A 23,214-nucleotide genomic window follows, 5' to 3' on the forward strand; every position below is an offset into this window, starting at 1 on the left:
GATAGGGGATAAGATGTGTAAGCACCGGAGAACCCCTTTAAAAAATCTTAATCCTTCCTGTACTTATTAGCTGCTGAATACTACAGGGGAAATATTTTCTTTTTGAAACACAGAGCTGTCTGCTGACATCATGAGCACAGTGCTCTCTGCTGACATCTGTCCATTTTAGGAACTGTCCAGAACAGCATATGTTTGCTATGGGGATTTCCTTTTACTCTGGACACTTCCTAAAATGGACAGATGTCAGCAGAGAGCACTGTGGTCATGAGGTCAGCAAACAGCTCTGTGTTTCAAACGGAAAATAATTTCTACTGTAGTATTCAGCAGCTAATAAGTACAGGAAGGATTAAGATTTTTTTTTAATAGAAGTAATTTACAAATCTGTTTAACTTTCTGACACCAGTTGATTAAAAAAAAAAAAAAGTTTTTCACCAGAGTACCCCTTTAAGAATGTTATTTATACAAAGGGAACACTACAACATTACATCAGTGTTATACGTGTGTGTGTGTGTGTGTGTGTGTATATATATATATATATATATATATATATATATATATATATATATATTAGTCTATATGGGTTATATTTTGTCAAGCTTTGGTTCCCCATGTGATTCTATACCATTTTTATAACACAGTACTGTCTATATGTCAAACAATAATCCACTACAACTGTGAACTTCCCAATTGTGTTATGGTGCCCATACAAGCTGAAACGGCCAACTTTGACAGGATCTGCCCAATGTCTTTAGTACACAGTAGTAGTAAAGGATGGACTGAGCACTCACCATGGGGGTAGAGCTGGATATAACTTTATTTCACGATAAATCACATCCAAATACAGGAATAACGGGTGCAGAGACTCACTGGCAGGAGCATCTGCCGTGTTGCGTCGTGTAAGATGGCCGTTCTATATGCCCCTCTCCACCACTTTAATGCTGTGTTACATACTTTTGTACTCAGTCAAGACCCAATGAGTCTTTGTCATTCCGGTATCTCCTTTTGGTCCTCGGCTCCTCAGCTTCTCCAACCTTGCATCTTGCGGTTGGCGTCCACACAGCTGTTGTTGTATCGTGGCCATGACAGGGTTAAAAGCATTGCCCCTATATCCACTGCCCTTTATGCAATATATACAGTATGAGGCAGAGGGGCGGTGTGTGTGTGTGTGTGTGTGTGTGTATATATATATATATGTGTGTGTGTATATATATATATATACTGTACAGTACTGACCTCAACCTCTCCCCATAATATATGCCCTCTATGTACTGACTGCACCCTCTGCCCCTTTATATATGCCCCTATATGCTGTAATCACCCCACCCTGTCCCTTTATATATGCCTCTTTTATATTGATCTAACCATCGTCCCCTTATATATGACTCCCCTATACATGAAATTTTGGGGGCTCCGGAACAATTTACCAGTTAACATACAATGGTCATCCTAGAACCACATAATATTGTATGTTGAGGAACCTGTGTGTGTACGCACATAGATATAGAAGGAGATTTATCAAGCTCTGTAGTAGATTTTGTATTTTTATTTTTTTTGCGTAAAAAAAGTCGTTCGTACTTGCGACTTTTCTATACATGCTGCAACTTTTTTATTGTTGCTTATTCCAAAGCTCATTTCTGAAATCTGCTGGCGCATAATTTTTTTTTCACTTTGCAGTGGTAATGTATTTATCAAATGCGATAGTCACTATTTATGAAGGAAAAAAGCCGCATCTCCGTTTTAAAAGTCGAATATGTATTCCAGGTCCAACCTGGCTTACAGAAAGTGCAGACGTCTACAGAAAAGGACATTAACACCGACTTTAACAACTGTTCTTGTTCTGTATCATGAAACAAAGCTACTACATTAATGTTAATTGTATAAAAAATATATTATATAACTAATAACTATTCATTTTAAGGTTGAAAATACACACCGTTCACCTTGTTAATTTTAGGACACGTACATGCTGGCGTACCCACTGAATTTTTTAATTAATATTGTGTTAAAATAGAATAAGGCACAAAATAATTGTGTAAGAATTTTTACAGACTACGTAAATAACCCATATGTGCCACAGAAAATTTTCCTTAAAAAAAAAACATCCATAGTAATACAGCCTCATGCACATTTTTGGGTTGGTAACGTACCGAGCAGTTTTAAATTTTATTTTTTGTGGCTTCACTATTGTTTATGTGCCTGTTGGTGCTACGCTGTCTTCCTTCCTGACGTAAACTCCGGCCTCAGCCCAGCAATGCAGGACTCCGCCCACCAGTGTTACAAAATGTGGGCTCAAAATTAAACAAAGAAGCCTCCAGAGTACAGATATTCATGGTGCGGCATAGTATGTTTTTAATATTTTTTAATTTCTGAGGAGGGTGGATGGGTTGTTGCGGGATAGTTGGAGTGCAGCTATTTAGTGCCAGGCAGGCCAGTCAGGGTGTCACCCGATGCGGTACGCCCCCTCCTAGTCACTGTTTGGCAACGCTACTGGGAATAAAGGGTAGATAAAGAACTTCGGCTATTAACATAAGGGAAAACTTTTCTGCTTTGTGGGTTTCCCGGGTTCTGCTTACGTGTGATTTTATTTATCAAGGTCGTGCAGCTATTTGATAAATAGGTCGCACGTAAGCAAAAGTAAAATGAATTGTCATATAAAAGCCATATGTTTGAAAAAAATGAAATCTCCTTCATAGTATGTGGGCCTGTAAAATATGTAGCGTGGTTGCCATGGTCGTATATGTAGGTGCACCTAAAAAGTGGGGCATGCCCAGTAAGGAGTAGAGAATGAAACCTGAAAATATGGGCTGGGCAGGTATATATATATATATATGTATATATGTATGTGTGTATGACGGACGCATTTGGTATTTAATAGACAACTTCATCAGACTGTGGCCGCATTTAGACATTTTCTAATAATGGTTGTAGTAGATTGAGTGAGTAAAGAATTTCAACCTTTCTGATGTAAAACCCTTTGAGGCAGAGCAACAAATCACAAAAGTGAATTATAATGTCTCCTTACAGAGGCAGCCATTAAGTGAGCCGACACTTTAGTCCTCCATTCAGATGGCTTATTGTAGCATGCAGAGCGCGTCTGACACAAGGAGCCACTGATTAGAATCAAGCGCTGCTCAATATTAACGGGACATCGTCCAGGAGAGACATTATCCGCAATTGTGAAGGTTTTATGGGCTATTTTAATAGTTAAAATGGGAGAACAATACATTGCTTGAAATTTGCAATAAATATGTATGTAATTGTTGTACAACACATTTTATTTTCAGCATGGTGTCATTTTGCAGTTTATGCTTCAATGGGGATGTATGAGATATGAGATTTATAGAACAAAAACAAACTGCGATTGTTAGAACAACTGAATCCCATTAAAGAGGTTATCCACCTATATAGATACGAGATAAGTGTCTGATTACGAAGGGTCCACAGGATATGGGATAAGTGTCTGATTACGAAGGGTCCACGGTATATGGGATAAGTGTCTGATTACGAAGGGTCCACAGGATATGGGATAAGTGTCTGATTACGAAGGGTCCACGGTATATGGGATAAGTGTCTGATTACGAAGGGTCCACAGGATATGGGATAAGTGTCTTATTGCGAGAATTCTAATACAATATTCCTTGCAGATGTGGACACAGCCTAAGCCCGTGTAATTACACCATATTATTGACAGCATTTTCAACTGTTAAAAAAGGCCTATTATTCTGGAAAGAGTTTTTTGTTTTTCTTCACCGTTTTTCATTAGAAAAAGGTAATCCTCTTTTCTAGTAGTAAACAGGCCATTAAGTGAGCTTCTCTTGCACAGTTAGATGTTTTACTATATTTATACCATATTTTCCCACTTTTTGAGACAAGAAACTTCCATTTTACAGGGGTTTTACGGCCCAAAATAAGCAAAAATAATACGTGAACATGGCTTAAAGGGGTACTCCGGTGGTTAATTTTTTTGATTATATGGCATCTTCTTTGTAAGTTTAGCTTTTTTGCAATATACATGTGTTATATGTTTTGGCAGCATGTATGTCTTTTTCTTACCTGTTTGTTGGGCAGGAAGTTCTGTAGTTCCGAGTTTTTTTTTTTTTTACCGTTGTTCACAGTTCTGAGTCTGTTGTGGACAAGATGACACAGCTATTTTTTTTATTTTTTCTCTGTCTGCATGAGCAATAAGCCACGCCCCCTCATCTCATCCAGCTGAGTACACAGCTCTTTACCTCCCCTCCCCCTGCTCTGTATTCTAAGGACGCAGGTCTGCACAGGAGAAGGAACACAGAGAAGTTAAGTGTTATCTGAAGGGGAGGATGAGAAGGTGCACGGGCTGGGGATGTATGGACTGCAGGGGAAGAAATCTCATACTGGGAATGATATCTATGGGGGAGATTTATCTAAAACCTGTGCAGAGGAAAAGTTGCCCATAGCAACCTATCAGATCGATTCTTTCATTTTTCACAGGCCTTCATATAAATGAAAACAGCAAGCTGATTGGTTGCTATGGGCAACTGGGCAAGTTTTCCTCTGCACAGGTTTTGATAAATCTCCCCCTATATGTGAAGGAGGAGGGGGCAGACTCCTGAATGACACATGCTGGGAGTTGTAGTCCCTGTTTGTGTGTGTGTATGCTAGTGTTTACAAACCAGTGTGCCTCCAGCTGTTGCAAAACTACAACTCCCAGCATGCCCTGACAGACCTTGGGTATGCTGTGAATTGTAGATTTGCAACAGCTGAAGGTACACTGGTTGGGAAACACTGTTCTAGCCTATTCAGCATGCACATCATGTTACACCAGTGTTTCCCAACCAGTGTGCCTCCAGCTGTTGCAAAACTACAACTCCTAGCATGCCCAAAGGCTGTCAGGGCATGCTGGCAGTTGTAGTTTTGCAACAGCTGGAGGCACCCTGGTTGGGAAACACTGGTGTATGCCCTGCAGAGGTGTGGTGAACTACAACCCCCAGGAGACTACAGAGGCAGCATGCTGGTGTTATACCACAGACTGAAAACTCCCGAATGACACATGCTGGGAGTTGTAGTCCCTTTTGTGTGTGTATGACAGTGTATCCCAACCAGGGCTGATTATATAATGTGCTGTGTATAAGGGGGCTGGCCCGGGAAAATAGTAGGGTGGGTAAAGGGCGGAACAAACAAACAAAAAAAAAGGAGCTGCCCCAAACCAGCAAGGCATGTGGCATGATGGGATTTGTAGTTTTCAGCACAGCAAGAAGCAGGAAATAGAAGAAAAGATAGGAAAACAAAGTGGGGGATAAAAAGACAACAAAGAACAGAAATAGAGTAGGCTAAACAACAAGAATAGAAATGAAACAAAACAAATAGGGTAAGTCAAAAACGGAAAAACACTACCTTTCAACTATCCTGCTTATTATGAAGAATTATGCTAGTTTTACATTTGCTTGCTATATGGCAGTGCCATGGATCGTCGTCTTTTTCTTCATTATATAGTCCCCACAGGACTAGTGCAGGGAATGCTGGCACAACGGGACGTACAGATGAACCACACACCTCATCAGGGAGTTGGCTCATGAGGAAATACAAGAAATAGCCAAGCCCCCTGATACCAGCTGCCGCCTCGAGCTGCAAAGGATTGGGAGACGAAGGTCATCAAGACCTGAACTGAAACGCTAGTCCTGGGGGACCATATAATGAAGAAAAAGTAGACAATCCACGGCACGGCCATATAGCAAGCAAATATAGAACTAGCATAATTCTTCATAATGGGCAGGATAGTTAAGTTAGTTGAGCCCGGAATACCCCTTTTAAGTATCTGTTTGTTCTGTTGGCAATCAAAATGGAAATTCCATATCAAAGTGTTCTATTTGGGGACAAAGCCCTTTGGCTAGTTTTGTGGAAAAACATCCAAGCAAAGAAGATATTCAGCACCACAGGTTTGTTGATCCTTGTATTCGTTTTTTTCTTTTTTCAGCTTCAATACACAAAGTCCATACATATGCTGTACATGAGCAAATGGTCCAACACCCTTCAAGTGTGTCAGATGCCTTTCACCATGGATACAATCGATTGTATCTGTGATGGGGAGCATTTGGTACGCTTGAAATGCATCAGATCATTTACTTATGTTCAGTGGAATTATGGATTTATTTTTCTATTTAAGCTGAAAGGATAAAAATAAGGATCTACATACTTATCCGGATGCTAGATACCTTCTTTGCTTGGCTTGTTACCGGTGTTTCCGCCACTTCTTACATGAACACTCAGGTGAGCGAATGAGAAGCTTCTGAGCTTGTATGTTTCTTTTTATGGGAAAAGGAAGTAGTAGTTTTCACTATTAGTGCATTAGTAGTGGAAATGCATCAATTTTACGTAAATCGCCCCAAAACCAAAATATGGAAGCCTAGCAGCACAGAAAGTATATGTCAGTTTTAGGCAGTCATGAGCCCGCCAGAAGCCCAGGGCCCTGCGCTGCTACCCAAAACAGACCTATTCTAATCCGCCACTGTATTGCACAATATGATCGTAATGTATCTGAAGAGCATTACTGCCTACAGGCATCTGAGATGGAAATCTGGTTCTGCATAATAAGCTTCAAAAATAGAAAATAGGAATTATTTGGCAAAACATTCTAGTGAAACTGATAAACTCATCAGCATTACCCTGCTTCTCCTTGACACATCATCAAAATCCATTTGGAAATGTGACTGTATTCCTATGAATGAAAATAAATCTCTTTATTATTGTTTATTGTATTTGTGCAACCAACCAAAGCAAAACCCTGAGAGCGGAAATTTAAAATTACTCTAGAAAATGCAATCGATCTTAAAATAAGTATTCAAAAACTTGTCCAGTTCTGGTTAATGCCTTGTGAAATTCTGATTTTTCTCACAAGACACTATATTTTATATGTTAACCAGGCAGATAAAAAAATAGTAATAATCTAAGCATTACTCACCAAAAACCGTCTGAGCTCCACTTCCTTGTTCCAACTCAACACACACAATTCCCATTTAGCCTGTATCTGGCTAAGGTGGGTTACTGGTCTGGCCAGTGAATAACTGAGTGGGCATTTTCTGTGTTTGCCTGGAAGACCCCTTTAAAACTCCAGGGAATGATTTGCTAAACATGACTTCTTAGCTAACAGTGCAGCTCATGTTCTAGTGTGTTCCTTCAATTTAATGCGTGGTCAGCTATTTACAACCTCTTTTTATTAGGAGGGTAGTCAGGCTGGATGAAATATTACTTACTGTGGATTAGACATGAAATTCAAACAAAGCAATGGTGGCCAGACAGAATTGGGATGTGGTACAGTGGAGAGTGGTTGTGAAACTGGTTCACAACAGTGCAGGTGTAGCCTGCCTTGTTGGAGTAGTTTGTTACCAGAGGTGATAGGTGTGTCGGGTCTACTCTTTCCTTGATCACACTCAGTATGCAAAACATGTGTAGACAGGAGTAGCTGTGGTCAAAAGCTTGATGCGATGGACTGCATAGTACAGTAGTTAGATGTATTGTGGCCAAAAGCACATGATCTCGACCACTCAAATTACTGCAAAATACTTGCTTGTAATACTTGCTTGTTTTTCCCATTTAAGCTTTGACTTTTGACCAGTTACTTTTGTCTGCAGATGTTTTAATGTAATTTACCTTAGCAGGTGTGCACCAACTCTGTCAGGTCTGACACATTACTCCTCCCTAAAACAAATATTTTTAGTACAGCACTAGTCATAAAGTTTATAAACAGTCTGTCTGATAGGACTCCTCTGTGCTCCCTCCTGTCTGCAAGGAGAGAGCGCAGAGGAGTCCGGTCAGACAGGAGGGAGCGCAGAGGAGTCCGGTCAGACAGGAGGGAGCGCAGAGGAGTCCGGTCAGACAGGAGGGAGCGCAGAGGAGTCCGGTCAGACAGGAGGGAGCGCAGAGGAGTCCGGTCAGACAGGAGGGAGCGCAGAGGAGTCCGGTCAGACAGGAGGGAGCGCAGAGGAGTCCGGTCAGACAGGAGGGAGCGCAGAGGAGTCCGGTCAGACAGGAGGGAGCGCAGAGGAGTCCGGTCAGACAGGAGGGAGCGCAGAGGAGTCCGGTCAGACAGGAGGGAGCGCAGAGGAGTCCGGTCAGACAGGAGGGAGCGCAGAGGAGTCCGGTCAGACAGGAGGGAGCGCAGAGGAGTCCGGTCAGACAGGAGGGAGCGCAGAGGAGTCCGGTCAGACAGGAGGGAGCGCAGAGGAGTCCGGTCAGACAGGAGGGAGCGCAGAGGAGTCCGGTCAGACAGGAGGGAGCGCAGAGGAGTCCGGTCAGACAGGAGGGAGCGCAGAGGAGTCCGGTCAGACAGGAGGGAGCGCAGAGGAGTCCGGTCAGACAGGAGGGAGCGCAGAGGAGTCCGGTCAGACAGGAGGGAGCGCAGAGGAGTCCGGTCAGACAGGAGGGAGCGCAGAGGAGTCCGGTCAGACAGGAGGGAGCGCAGAGGAGTCCGGTCAGACAGGAGGGAGCGCAGAGGAGTCCGGTCAGACAGGAGGGAGCGCAGAGGAGTCCGGTCAGACAGGAGGGAGCGCAGAGGAGTCCGGTCAGACAGGAGGGAGCGCAGAGGAGTCCGGTCAGACAGGAGGGAGCGCAGAGGAGTCCGGTCAGACAGGAGGGAGCGCAGAGGAGTCCGGTCAGACAGGAGGGAGCGCAGAGGAGTCCGGTCAGACAGGAGGGAGCGCAGAGGAGTCCGGTCAGACAGGAGGGAGCGCAGAGGAGTCCGGTCAGACAGGAGGGAGCGCAGAGGAGTCCGGTCAGACAGGAGGGAGCGCAGAGGAGTCCGGTCAGACAGGAGGGAGCGCAGAGGAGTCCGGTCAGACAGGAGGGAGCGCAGAGGAGTCCGGTCAGACAGGAGGGAGCGCAGAGGAGTCCGGTCAGACAGGAGGGAGCGCAGAGGAGTCAGGTCAGACAGGAGGGAGCGCAGAGGAGTCAGGTCAGACAGGAGGGAGCGCAGAGGAGTCCGGTCAGACAGGAGGGAGCGCATTAGCGTGGACAAAGCCATCATTTTATAAGTCATGATTTCTGTGAAAGAGAAAATTAAATCTTTTCCTATGAAGTATGTTAGAAAGGTTAATGTTTTGCCAAGACGTACAGCATATAAAAAGTATTTTAATCAACTGGTGCCAGAAAGTTAAACAGATTTGTAAATTATTTCTATAAAAAAAACGTAATCCTTCCAGCACTTATTAGCTGCTGAATACTACAGAGGAAATTATTTTCTTTTTAATACACAGAGCTCTCTGCTGACACCACAAGCACAGTGCTTTCTGCTAACATCTCTGTCCATTTTAAGAACTGTCCAGAGTAGGAGTAAATCCCCATAGCAATCATATATGCTGCTCTGGTCAGTTCCTAAAATGGACAGCAGAGGTCAGCAGAGAGCACTATGCTCGTGATTCAGCAGAGAGCTCTGTGTTCCAAAAAGAAAATAATTTCCTCTGTAGTATTCAGCAGCTAATGAAAGCTGGAAGGATTAAGATTTTTTAACAGAAGTCATTTACAAATCTGTTAAACTTTCTGGCACAAGTTGATTTAAAAAGAAAAGGTTTTCCACCTGGGTACCCCTTTAATGAAGCCAAAGAAGATCTTTGACAGCACAAATAGAGAGGAAATCCACTTGCAACATTTTAGCCGTACAATACAACCTTTGTCAAGCAGCATTGTACAGCTGAAACGTTGCAGGCGGGAATATATTCTATATTCTTGGCTGCATTAGAGTGGGTTTGAGGTGGACCCCTCTAGGTGACCTATGCCTACACCTGTCATATATAGTGCTGCTCACCTCGTATAACATTTAGTTGCTAAATTTAAGATGTTGCAAAACTTCAACTCCCAGCATGCTGGGAGCTGAAGTTTTGCACCGCTTGGAGGGGCCACAGTTTGAGACCACTGTCGGAAATAAATCACACTCCTGCCTCGGAGCGTTGGCTTTATTATACAATTACTAAACCACAAGGTTCCAGAATGCCGATATATTAACACATTAACAGAATGCTAGTGTCACTACCTCCCATTGTCCTCAAAAAGGGCGGCATAAAGGGGCTAACGGGTTCCCTATAAAGTGGCATTAAGGGGCTTTATATGGGCTTAGGGGCTCAGTCTTCTTGATCACGTATAATTCTACGAGCCCATTGACAATCCTTTATCTGAAATCTCTCCCCGGGGTCGTCATAACCATTAACCTTTCAAAGTAGATCTATTATCTTAGCGAACAAAGGCAACAGAATAGTGCAAGCTGTATGTATTTATAGGCTTCCATCTTTCTCGGCATGTTTATATTTTATTTCTTGCTTCAGAAGACATTTGCATGAATGTAGATTAAAAGTGCTATCTCTAAGGAACCATTTTTCTCACATGTGAATAATAGCCGGCTACAAAGACAAAGCAAATTAGATTGACTGCTCTCCATAAGATTAATCTGATTTTAATATTTCAGCCGTAAAGTAAGTACAGTATACCTCCCTGTGCACACATCTCCTATTCAATCACTCTTTTTAGAAGTTAGGATATGTGGTAGCAGGCGAGCCCCTTAGAGTTGTCATATGTCAATCATAACACTATACAATAGTACAGTGTGTGGGTGGATGCAGTTCGCAAACCAAACACACGAGCTTTTATCTGAAGAATACTTTAGAAACCTCTATACTAAGATTAATCACATGTTCTATAAGGCAAGTGTAATGAGTGGCTTTGTCTGCCTCATACAGGCACTGAGTAACTCCTACAAGTGATATAACCTCTAATAGAGAGTCACCCACAAGAGGGTAAGGCAAGAAAAATGCTGATAAAAAGCTTTAGTGACTTACACTGCATTCGAGCTTAAAGGAAAAGTATCATGTAAAAAAAATATATAACCTATCCCCTATGCGAAGGATTGGGGATAAGTTTTAGATCGCAGGGAAACCCAGTGCCGGGGCACCCCGCGATCTCCTGTTTAGAGCCCTGGCTCTACTGTACAGTGGCGCGTCACGACCCCCGTCCGAAGCGCCCCCTCTATACTGTATATATAGTTCTATGGGAGAGCCGAAGATTGCCAAACGGGTCTCCCACAGAGCTATATGGAGGGGGCAAGGCAGCCCCCCGCTTTGGGCGCGGGTCTTGATGCGCCACTGTGAAAGAGAGCCAGGGTTCTAAACAGGAGATTTAGATGGTTATATGCTTTTTTACATGATACTTGTAAGAAGCTTTACATTTTTTCACATATTGTGTTATAGCCTTGTGCTAAAATGAAAAAAAATTAAGTACCTCCCCCCCCTCATTGATATGCACTCAATACCCCATAATGAGAATATGAAAACTGAATTTTTGTGAATTTATTAAAAAAAAAAAAAAAAAAACCTAGGAAAGACTAAAATTTTACATTGGACAGTATTCAGACTCCTCTGCTGTGACCGTTAATGTAGCTCTGGGGTCTCCCATTGCTTTAGATCATTTTTAAGATGTTTTTACTTCTTGATGGGAATCACCTGTGGTGCATTCAGTTGATTGGGAAAGATGCAGCCCTGTCTATATAAGGTCTCATAGTTGACAATGCATATCAGAGCCAAGCCAAGAGGGGGGAAAAGAATGGCTTGTAGAGCTCAGAGGCAGGATTGTGCGGAGGCACAGATCTGGAGAAGGGTACAAAAAGCTCACAAGAGCACAGTGGCATAATTCTTAAATGGGAAAACGTTTTGTAGTTGGCCACCACACCAAACTAAGTAATCAAAGGAGAAGGGTAAGAGAAGTGACCAAGTACTCAATGGTCACTCTGGCTGAGCTCCAAAGATCCGGTGTGCAGATGGGAAAAGCTTCCAAAAGGTCAACCATTATTGCAGCACTCCATCAATCCAGAAAGCTTGTTTCTCACAGTTAGTCATTTAGAAGCCCAGATTGGGGAAGCCAAGAGTGAACTTTTGGGCCTCATTTATAAGCGTCTTGTCTGGAGGAAACCATGCACTGTGGGGGTGATTTCATCAAAACCTGTCCAGAGGAAAAGTTGCTGAGCTGCCCATAGCAACCAATCAGATCGCTTCTTTCATTTTTAAAAAGGCCTCAGAAAAATGAAAGTGATCTGATTGGCTGCTATGGACAACTGAGCAACTTTCCTCTAGACAGGTTTGGATAAATCTCCCTGTTTGGCTGGTTGAACCAACAGCGAAAACTGTTTGTCCTCTGCCGTATCTCTACCTTGTATCAATGTACATTACCTTAGATGCTGATTTGCTATTAATGATAGGGGATAAGTGTCTGATTTCAGGGGGTCTGACCACTGGGACCCCCCACAATCTCCTGTACAGGACCCCGGCTACTTACAGGTCCTCAGCCACACTCCGGGCCCCACCTTCCTGGACTAACAGGCCGTCGTCACTTGTGTAATAATGTGGGGGGCCCACTCTACTCCAAAGTTGTGTAAGTAGCCTAGGCCAGGAGATCACGGGGGGGGGGGGGGGGGGGTTCAGTGGTCAGGTGACCCAAGCGATCACCAATCCCCAAATCCCCCCCCCCCCCCTCCAAATAATCTTTGCTACCAGTTCCCCTTCCCATGTGAACAAAAAATAGCGATACGTGGTCAAAAAATTATCGTTGCTAAACAATGCAAATAAATTTTAAGTCCTTCATTAGTGATTGTTCACGCGTTCAGGTTTTTAATTATACAAAGCCAGGAATGATTTTGGGAAAAATTTTTTTTTTTTTTTTTTTTTTTTTTTTTTAAATAGGTGTCCTCCATTTTACATGTTTCTGGCTTTTATTCAATAACTGGTGTGAACACATCCTAATAATGCAGTAGTCTCCAAACTGGACCTTCAAATGTTGCAAAACTACAACCCCCAGCATGCCCAGACAGCCAATAGCTGTCTGGGCATGCGGAGAGTTGTAGTTTTTTACAACATCTGGAGCTCCACAGTTTGGAGACCACTGCCCTAAAGGTTATGTTCTTATGTATGTAATAATCCTAGAAGACTGAGAATACCGTTTACTTCACTAGTTCAATTGTATTTCCGTTCAGTTATATTGATATTTTAATAATAATAATAATAATAATAATCTAATAATAAAATGTTGTTATTTTTTCAGGTTGTTTGATTACGGTCATGGCCGCGTTCCACCTCCTCCCCGCGCTGTTATCCCCTTAAAGCGTCCCCGTATCACCGTGCCAGCAACACGCAGAGGCAAAGGCGTTTTCTCTTTGAAAGGAGGATCAAGAACTGCTTCAACTGCTTCCTCCTCTAAATGTAAGTGCCCTCCATTACTGTGTGTCAAATATTATTGTAGTCATTAAAAATAATTGTGTTTACAAAATCATTAATAAAAAAAAAAGAAAAAATTCCCCCAAAAATGTTTGCATCCCTAGACAACCCTTTTCAACCTATTTATAGAAATAACCTAAAACCTACATGCATACAGGAGCCCCAATGTATCTGTCCTATTACAGTGTTACGAATAAATATTGATATGACCTATGTGGTTCCCCTGTGGATAAACACTTACCGTCACATTCTTGCAGTCGTTTCCATCCACCTTTCTTTGAAATTTTCAGCCACTTTTTAGGCTTCTTGGCCACTTTGGCCTCTTCGCTCTCCTCCTCCTTCAAGTCTAGTCCACTTCCCAGTGTTTTTTTTTTTTTGGCCATCATAAAGGATTTTACTCTTGACCAGAGTGATCTGGCAGCTGCTATCTCCTCCTGGGGCAAAGACTCCTCCTCCAAATGTCCGTCGTCTGTATCCAGGAAAACTTGACATTGGCGTTCCACTTTCTGATACACGGGGTCAGCTGAAGCTATGGTCTGCCACATTAGTTTTGGGTACATTTTGTATGAGTGTTTCCAGTAAGTCTTTTTCTGAAACTTGTAAATCTCAGAGTGAAAGGAACAAAATGTTATGTTAGCTGAGACATTAAACTGTGATGTCACACATGTGATGTAATAACGTTGAGCAGCACCAAAATCCAATGCTTTAAAGGTTTTCTGCTGCCTTTTTGGAATATATGAAATAATGAATGGTAATATCAATAGGAAATGTACAAATTAAAAAGAATGGAGGGGGGGATTTACTATAACTCCAATTATTGAATACAAAGCCAAGAATGGATTTGGAAAGAGAAGTCCATTATCATCTCTTCCTGGCTTTGTATTCAAAAACTGAATGTTTAAACACACCCATAAAAATACTGAGGTCTCCAAACTGTGGACCTCCAGACGTTGCAAAACTATAATTCCCATCATGCCCATAAACAATGGTGGGCAGGGATGTACTAAATCTGCTTAGAAGCTGGCTTTGTTGTCCATAGCAACGATTGACAAAGCAACTTTTATTGTTACAGCTCTGATTGGTTTCTACAGGCCATTTTTTTTTTGTTAAACAGCTTTGCTAAATATGGATAACTATTTGTTTATTGTTTTAGACATTTTATAAATTTTATGAGCTAGACTCGGCGCCACTTAAATGGATTTATGACAGTCTAGTGCCCATCACACCACCAGTCATAGTGCCCATCACACCACCAGTCATAGTGCCCATCACTATCGGCGACTGCCCCACAATAGACAGCAGCTGTATGCAGCACATGGAGAAGTCTTGGCTGCTCTTAGTATAAGCATGGCAGCAGGCCTAGAGGTCTCGGGTACAAATGTCTGCATTATCTGCTCGCTGAGAACAGTGAGGGAGATTTATCAAAACCTGTGGAGAGGAAAAGTTGCCCATAGCAACCAATCAGATCGCTTCTTTGATTTTTCAGAGGCCTTCTCGAAAATATGTGGTGGTCTGATTGGTTGCTATGGGAAACTCAGAAACTTTTCCTCTGCACAGGTTTTGATAAATATCCCCCAATGTATTCTGACAAGGGAGAAGACGGGTTGCCCCAAAACGCATTTAGCCTATAGGTGCATACACTACTTTAACCCTCTAAAGTGGTACTCCGCTCCTAGACATCTTATCCCCTATCCAAAGGATAGGTGGAAAAAATGCCTGATTGTTGGGGGGGGGGGGCTGGGGTCCAGCTGCTGAGCAATCAGATAACTTCTTAAATTTTTGAGAAGGCCCCTGAAAAATAAGAAAACTGATTGGTTGCTATTGGCGACTGGTTAGCTTTCCATCCCCACAGGTTTAGATACATTTACGTCCATTGGGAGAGATTCATGTCCTAATGCGCTGCTACTTGACCCAGGATGTACATTTATGTCCTGTACATTGAGAGAGTACAGGAGCTGCGCTCACCTCATGCAACGCAGGTCCCAGCTACTATCGGCAGCCAGGGACCCGCCATTAATAGCGGACATCAGTGATCTCACTGTTTCCCGCCATTAACCCATCAGATGCTCTGATCAGTACTGGCCACAGCATCTGCGACATTATCGGGGGCTCAAGGGGGACTCCCAGAGGTCCAAACCAGCGAAGTAGATCGCCGATATTACTGATCAGTGCTATGCCTATTCATAGATAGAAATGCCTGTGCATGTATAAATAATCTTTTTATGGGGACATAATAATGTTGTCCTTAACCCGTCCAGGATACAGGGCGTACAGGTACACCCTGATGTCCTGATACTTAAGGACCCAAGGCCGTAAATGCATGCCCTGGTCCCGCTAATGGGGTTTAAACCTTTCTCACAAGCGGAGAATGAGTTAAACCCGATGGGTCCCGGTTGCTACGGGCAGCCACGACCCATGGCTAATGCCGGGCACCGCCGATCGGGCCAAAGCCCGGCATTAACCCTTTAGACGCCACAATCAAAGTTGATTGCAATGTCTAAAGTGCAGGTTTATGGTGTCGGTAGCTCAGTGGAGCTGATCGGGTCATCCGCGGTGAATTCGCCAGTCCTGATCAGCTGACTGGATGATGGGAGGGTCCTCACCTGCCTCCTCCTTGTCCGTTTGGCGATATGCTGCTCCACACCTACTCAGCAGGCTAGAGCAGCAGAGCGTTGAGAATACTGATCACTGCTATGCTATGGCATAGCATTGTTCAGTATATGCAATCTCAAGATGACATAGTATAGCCCCCTATGGCTTGATCCTTAAAGAGTTACTCCGGCGCTTAGACATCTTATCCTCTAGCCAAAGGATAGGGGATAAGATGCCTGATTGCAGGGGGGCCCGCTGCTGTGGACCCCCGTGATCTTACACGCAGCACCCCAGTTTAAATCAGTCCCCGGAGCATGTTTGCTCCGGGTCTGATTACCGGCGACCACTGCCGTATCCCCACTGGACCCCACTCCATTTATTTGAGTGAGCTGGATGGCGTCTGATAGTGACTACAGTTAGCTGATTTTTGGACTCTATCAGGTTTTGTTGCCAGACTGAAAAACTGTGGTCTGTCATGGTTTTCAGTCTGGCAATAAAACTGATACGGCTGCAGAAAGTGTGCAAAAACCTGAAGTGAATGCTCTCTAACTCAAAATACTTTAAGGGTTACTCTTTCAGGGTGGGTAACAGACTGTAACAAACAGTAGGAGATGTGGCTCGTGTGCCATGGGTTCACCAGCCATGGAATTATATGTTTATAAAAATACCAAAAGGCCGACCTGAAGTGCCCTACTAAGATCATTCACACCTATCACGTGTTGAATGGCGGATAACAAAGAAAAAAATTATTGGTACAGTACATACTGTATAAAAAAATAACACTGTAGTGTCTGTATAAATGTATATGAAATAATTTCAGCTATGACAGTGTATATAGCCAGTGGCTTCATGCATTGACTGACATTGACCTTAAGAAACTTTGAAGAGAATCTGGTATAAAATCCAATGTCGCTCCATTGCAGAATTGGACAAGATGCTGTATTTTTCTCTAGTACCCAAAATAGCTTACCTGAAGGCAAACTGTGCCAACACAAATATCACTACATCATTTCTTATATCTAGATTCCCTTCATACAAGAGTGAAGACAAAGGAAATGATAAACGTTATAACAATAGTAAAATATCATTACTTTATTAGTTTATAATAGATCCACTGTTTTGTTTAATTCAAAATCCTCAGTAAATCCGTAATAATTGTTGCAGATTCTGCTGTGAATTCACTGGTAATCTGCTACTGGAAAAATGAGGCTGCTTTCACACTGTAAAACTTCATCCGTTATAAACGTCTGTCATGAAAATCTTGAAAATCAGCCGTTGAACGGCCATTAGAAAATCCCTAACTGCGTTAGAAAATCTCATTATAGTCTATGGGATTTTTCTAATTGCCGTTTTAACCCGTTATCTCAAGCTATTAATAACGGCTGTTATTTTGTGACGGGCGATAGTAACGGGAGAAATATGTGATGGGTGGAAATATTAAAAGGAATCAGATCAAAAAATGTCACTTATCGCCGATCTGAGAGGACAGAAACAATTATCTACTGTAAAACCAATAAGATGGAGCCCAGCCACAACCAATTGAAACTAAAACCTTTGTATTACAGGATTTTCTGGTCTTCAGGTGAGTCTGGAAAACTTACAAAGATTCTCAGATGTCTTTCATAAAGGTCTAAATGTTATATAGTTTGAATATTGTGTTATATGAAGATTAGTTATCATTATAAATGAAAATATCTCCAAAGGCTTTGGAAAAAAACAGAAACACATTTTTTCCCAAGCCTTTCCAGATAACTGAATAGTGTGCATATTAAAGCAATGAGCATCTAATACATAGAACTAAGATTCTGATTAATTTGTTTTGTATCCAGAGATTGTAGAGCAATGTGCGTCCGTACGTCTCTAACAGATGCAGGTCTTGTACAGACGCACATTTCTCTCCTATTTTCTGACACTGTTCCAATGACGTAGGCAATAATCCCAAACCTTATTTACTTTTAAGCTTTTATGCTGTTTGTTTATATATTTCTTGTGGATTTCCGATTTTTTTTTTTTTCTTCCGCTATGACACTGATAGCAAATGCTGGAAATATTTGTTATTATAATCTACTTGTAGCAATAGTGTCTATTCATTCTGAGATTATTCATGGCGTCTCTCCAAAGGATTTGACTTGTGGATGTCTTGAAATGTATTTAGAGAGCTACTCCCATGCCATTCATCTTACAGAAGTCATTTCTCTGAGATCAGAGTTTTATTCCTTTTCATTAAAAATCTTTTGAAATTGAATTTGCACAAATTCACAGATCGCTTATAGCATTGATGAAGTTTCCTCTAAGGGAAGAAAAGATACCTTCAGCTGAGAACCATTCATTGTGTAAAAAAGATGGCAGAAAGAATTGCTATACAGATTTCACTAAAGCCCTAAACATGCTTAACAAAATATGGGAGATTTAAATAACATGACACAAATTAAAAGAGCAAGTGCTAATTTTGTATTATTGTTGTTGTTAACAATATTTTGCAGAGCTCTTCAAATAGATTATTGTCCCTTTTAATATAGTGAAAACATCTTATCCCCTATCAAAAGGATAGGGGATATGTCCAATTGCAGGGGGTTCCACTGCTGGGGACTCCCACAATTGCAGGCGCGGCACCCCGGTCATCCATTCAGGTCTATGGGAGGAGGCGTGACGTCATGAACACGGAAGCTCCACGCTTCCATGTTTTGGACGCCGCTGCTGCCGGCCTGGAGATCGTGGGGGTCCCCGGCAGCGAGACCCCTGCGATCTAACATCTTATACCCTTTCCTTTTGATAGGGGATGAGCTGTTTATTGCTGGAGTATCCCTTTAATATTACATGGCCAGAAAAGTATGTAAGTTTGTCTTTTTTTCAAAACTTTTGTTCTCAAATAAAAACGTCAAAAATTTTCATTGGTCAGGGTTTGGGTTCTCAGACCCCCACCAGTTGCCAGATAGAGCTGGAAGAATCGCTCAGCTGAACGCTTCACTCCCTGGTTTGTTACTCTGCCCAACTTGTTACATAAGACATGCTACATAGGTTTACAGTGGAGCCTGTCTCATGCAGTGAGCGCAGAGCAGTAAACCAGGGAGTGAAGCGTTCAGCTGAATGTTTGTCGGCTTTATCTATAGATCTGAACACCCAGACTCTGACCAATTAAAAACTTTGGACACTTTTACAAATGACCGTAATGCTTTAAAAGTGGTTATCCCAACTCAAAGTTTTCCCCTATCCACATGATGGGTGATAACTATTTGTCTGCAGGGAGATCCCACTGTTAGGATGCCCTGCAATCTCGAGAATGGGGATCAGAGGCTCACTTTAGAATGGAGGAATGCCCATGCACGATGCTGCTCCATTCATTCTCTATGGCAGCTGCCAGAGATAGTAAAGTACATTGTCCAGCCATCTCTGTGATGTAATAGGGTCTGGGGACTCCAGCTTTTGTTGGGGTCCTATAGGTAAATCCTACTGCTTTGTTGATCTTTGTCTTTTGGCAGGAAGCACCAACAGTGTTATTCTCAGAATCCCTCTTTCTACTCACTTGAACAGTTGTTGGTGTTTATTAGATAAAGAGATTAAAGTTGTGTAGATCTATCCTCATGCTCTATGATCTAGCAAAATATTTTATTATAACCTACAGTGGGGCAAAAAAAGTATTTAGTCAGCCACCAATTGTGTAAGTGCTCCCACTTAAAAAGATGAGGCCTGCAATTTTCATCATAGGTATACCTCAACTATGAGAGACATCAGAAAAAAAAAATCAATAAAATCACTGTCTGATTTTTAAAGAATGTATTTGCAAATTATGGTGGAAAATAAGTATTTGGTCAATAACAAAATTTCATCTAAATACTTTGACATCTGTCATTGCCAACAAAGGGTATGTAACAAATGTTTTCTGTAAGTCTTCACAAGGTTTTCACACACTGTTGCTGGTATTTTGGTCCATTCCTCCATGCAGATCTCCTCTAGAGCAGTGATGTTTTGGGGCGGTCGCTGGGCAACACATACTTTCAACTTCCACCAAAGGTTTTCTATGGGGTTGAGATCTGGAGACTGGCTAGGCCACTCCAGGACCTTGAAATGCTTTTTACAAAGCCACTCCTTCGTTGCCCGGGCGGTGTGTTTGGGATCATTGTCATGCTGAAAGACCCAGCCATGTTTCATCTTAAATGCCCTTACAGATGGGAGGTTTTCAATCAAAATCTCATGATACATGGCCCCGTTCATTCTTTCCTTTACACGGATCAGTCGTCCTGGTCCCTTAGCAGAAAAACAGCCCCAAAGCATTATGTTTCCACCCCCATGCTTCACAGTAGGTATAGTGTTCTTTGGATGCAACTCAGGATTCTTTCTCCTCCAAACATGACGAGTTGAGTTTTTACCAAAAAGTACTACTTTGATTTCATCTGACCATATGACATTCTACCAATCCTCTTCTGGATCATCCAAATGCTCTCTAGCAAACTTGAGATGGGCTTGGACATGTATCGGCTTAAGCAGGGGGACACGTCTGGCACTGCATGATTTGAGTCCCCGGGGGCGTAGAGTGTTACTGATGGTAGCCTTTGTTACTTTGATCTCTGCAGCTCTCTGCAGGTCATTCACTAGGTCCCCCCGTGTGGTTCTGGGATTTTTGCACACCATTCTTGTGATCATTTTGACACCATGGGGCGAGATCTTGTGTGGAGCCCCAGATCGAGGGAGATTGTCAGTGGTTTTGTATGTCTTCCATTTTCTAATAATTGCTCCCACAGTTGATTTCTTCACACCAAGCTGCTTGCCTATTGTAGATTCAGTCTTCCCAGCCTGGTGCAGGTCTACAATTGTTTCTGGTGTCCTTTGACAGCTCTTTGGTCTTGGCCCTAGCGGAGTTGTGAGGGTGACTGTTTGAGGTTGTGGACACGTGTCTTTAATACTGATAACAAGTTCAAACAGGTTCCATTAATAGAGGTAACGAGTGGGGGACAGAGAAGAATCTTTAAGAAGTTGTTACAGGTCTGTGAGAGCCAGAATTCTTGCTTGTTTGTAGGTGACCAAATACTTATTTTCCACCATAATTTGCAAATACTTTTTTTTTTAAATCATGTTTTTTGTGATTTTATGGATTTTTATTTTTCTCATTATGTCTCTCATAGTTGAGGTATTCCTATGATGAAAATTGCAGGCCTCTCTCATATTTTTAAGTGGAGAACTTGCACAATTGGTGGCTGACTAAATACGGTGTTCCCCACTGTAGACCAACATCCAAGATTGTTCGTTCAAATCATGAACTTTAGATGTAGCCTTTTCCTCCTAAATTTGGGAACTTCTCGGTTCTGTTGTGGTTTCCATTGCTTGACTTGAAGAATAGAGCTACATTGGTGTGAAGTGCACCTTATCATTTGTAGCATTTTGGCAACCTGTCAAAATGAGATGTCTATGAGCACTTACGGATATGGGCCCCACTGACCTTAATGACCTGAGTGTAGTCATCTAGTGACAGTTTGGGTCATGCCTAGAACATACATGTGTATGTTCAGGACTTGGAAGCCTAACACACCACACTTTAGGACTAGAGTGAATGCGTGTATATGGTGATCAGAACATAGTCTCCATTTCACTTGAGTTATCCAGTCAAAAGTGGTAAAAATAAAAACTTAACTTATCACCATGACTCCACAAGGCATCCCAGCTGGTTTCAAAATCAGACCCCGATAGCCAGCGCCCCCCCCCCCCCCCCCCATTTAAACAGCCTTTGAAACTCCAGATATTTCCTGGTCTTTACAGGAAGCAGAGAGTTGCAGAAAAGTACACAGACCATCACTCCCTGCGCTTGTTTCCTCTGTGAGCTGCATGAAGGAGCTGCCTTTAAAGAGCTTAGCAGGTCACGTGGTTAGAGACTCAGTGAATATCGATGACTGTGGTGTGTGTGTGGGCACCTCAGCCAATCAGGGACAGTCACACACTGAAGTGCTCTAGGCTCGCTTAGACCTGAGAAGGCAGTGTGACATTGCAAAGTGAAGTGCATTCTACTCCCTACAAAGTATAGACATAATGTGTGCTAAGAACTACTGGACTTCCTGTCTGGAGAAATAGCTGAGAGAAACAGGGTGTGTGCTCAGCAAAGATTGCACTTGTACGTTACGAAGATATATAATTTTCAGCAATAACGTCTATAACATCTGCAGTAATATGAAGGTCATTTTAATTTGGCACGAGATCTCCTTCAAAGTCAATGGGTCCACGTGCTGGTACCTGCACGTGTCCACATCCCATTTTGACAGATCACGGCATATACGTGCAACGTACTGTCAAATTGTAATGTGAGCCCAGTTTTAGAGTGCGTCTAAAATTAAATATAGTACATTTATGGGCTGGTTGACAAATGGGTAGAATAAATGTTCCGTGACCCCTCAGTTACAGTGTGTCTTCTATGGTAGATGTGCTTTGTATGAAACTCATTCTTCTCTGCAAAAACATTTCCTGGTGATCTTCCCTGTAATAGAAAATTACAGCCGTAGAGACGATACGATAACTGCTCCATAATACTTGGAACGTTGGAGATAGTTGTGCAATGTGTCCGTAGAGATAAAATTATTGTTGTCATGATTCGCTCCCTTTTTCTTTTCCTCCAGTGAAATCAGATGAGCTGCAAACCATCAAGAAGGAGCTGACCCAAATCAAAACCAAGATTGACTCTTTACTGGGAAGACTGGAAAAGATTGAAAAGCAGCAGAAGGCTGAAGCAGGTTGGTGAGAATGATTTATGCCACCGGCCGGGAATGTCATTAAGAAGGGAAATTAAACCCAGAGAAAGCAAATAACTCAAAGAATGAATAGAAAATCTATGAACATGCCACAAATAATAAATCCATAGGAATTGAGATAACATAAGCGAAGCCTCCGTCGCTGATGTACATCTTAGGTAATGAAAACATTATTGCAGGGTCACTCGTCTATTGAGGCACAACAAATCATATTAGTGGTTTACACTTTACAAGTTTTTCCCAACCGGTGTGCCTCCAGCTGTTACAAAACTACAGCTCCCAGCATGCCCAGACAGCTGAAGGCTGTTATTCCAGTACTTCAAAACATAGTCCCCTATCCATGGGAATTGAGATAATTTACGCAAAACCTTCTTTGCTGAAGTACATATTAGGTAATGAATACATTATTGCAGGGTCACTTGTCTGTTGAAGCACAACAAATCTTATTGGCGGGTTTACACTAGAACAGTGTTTCCCAACCAGCCTTTGGCTGTCCGGGCATGCTGGGAGTTGTAGTTTTGCAACAGCTGGACGCACTCTGGTTGGGAAACACTACCCTGTCCAATTAACATAAAAGAAAAACAGCTACACACATGGTCAATTCCACAGAAGTGTTATAAATGACACTGTTTTAAAGGGGTACTCCGCTGGAAAGCATTTTTAAATCAACT

At 42.4% G+C, this 23,214-nt stretch overlaps 1 protein-coding gene across 5 annotated transcripts in view; it reads left to right on the top strand.

Moving 5' to 3' along the window:
• RALYL (RALY RNA binding protein like) overlaps positions 1-23,214 on the top strand; it is a 738,312-nt gene that overhangs the window by 692,121 nt on the left and 22,977 nt on the right. For all 5 annotated transcript variants that reach the window (XM_056522247.1, XM_056522245.1, XM_056522246.1 and 2 more), the window contains 2 exons: positions 13,048-13,205; positions 22,412-22,525. In XM_056522247.1, coding sequence (XP_056378222.1) covers positions 13,048-13,205; positions 22,412-22,525 — 272 coding nt within the window. The remainder of the gene's footprint in view (positions 1-13,047; positions 13,206-22,411; positions 22,526-23,214) is intronic.

This window comes from Hyla sarda, chromosome 5 (assembly GCF_029499605.1).
Source record: "Hyla sarda isolate aHylSar1 chromosome 5, aHylSar1.hap1, whole genome shotgun sequence".
In the NCBI taxonomy this organism is placed as follows: Eukaryota; Metazoa; Chordata; class Amphibia; order Anura; family Hylidae; genus Hyla; species Hyla sarda.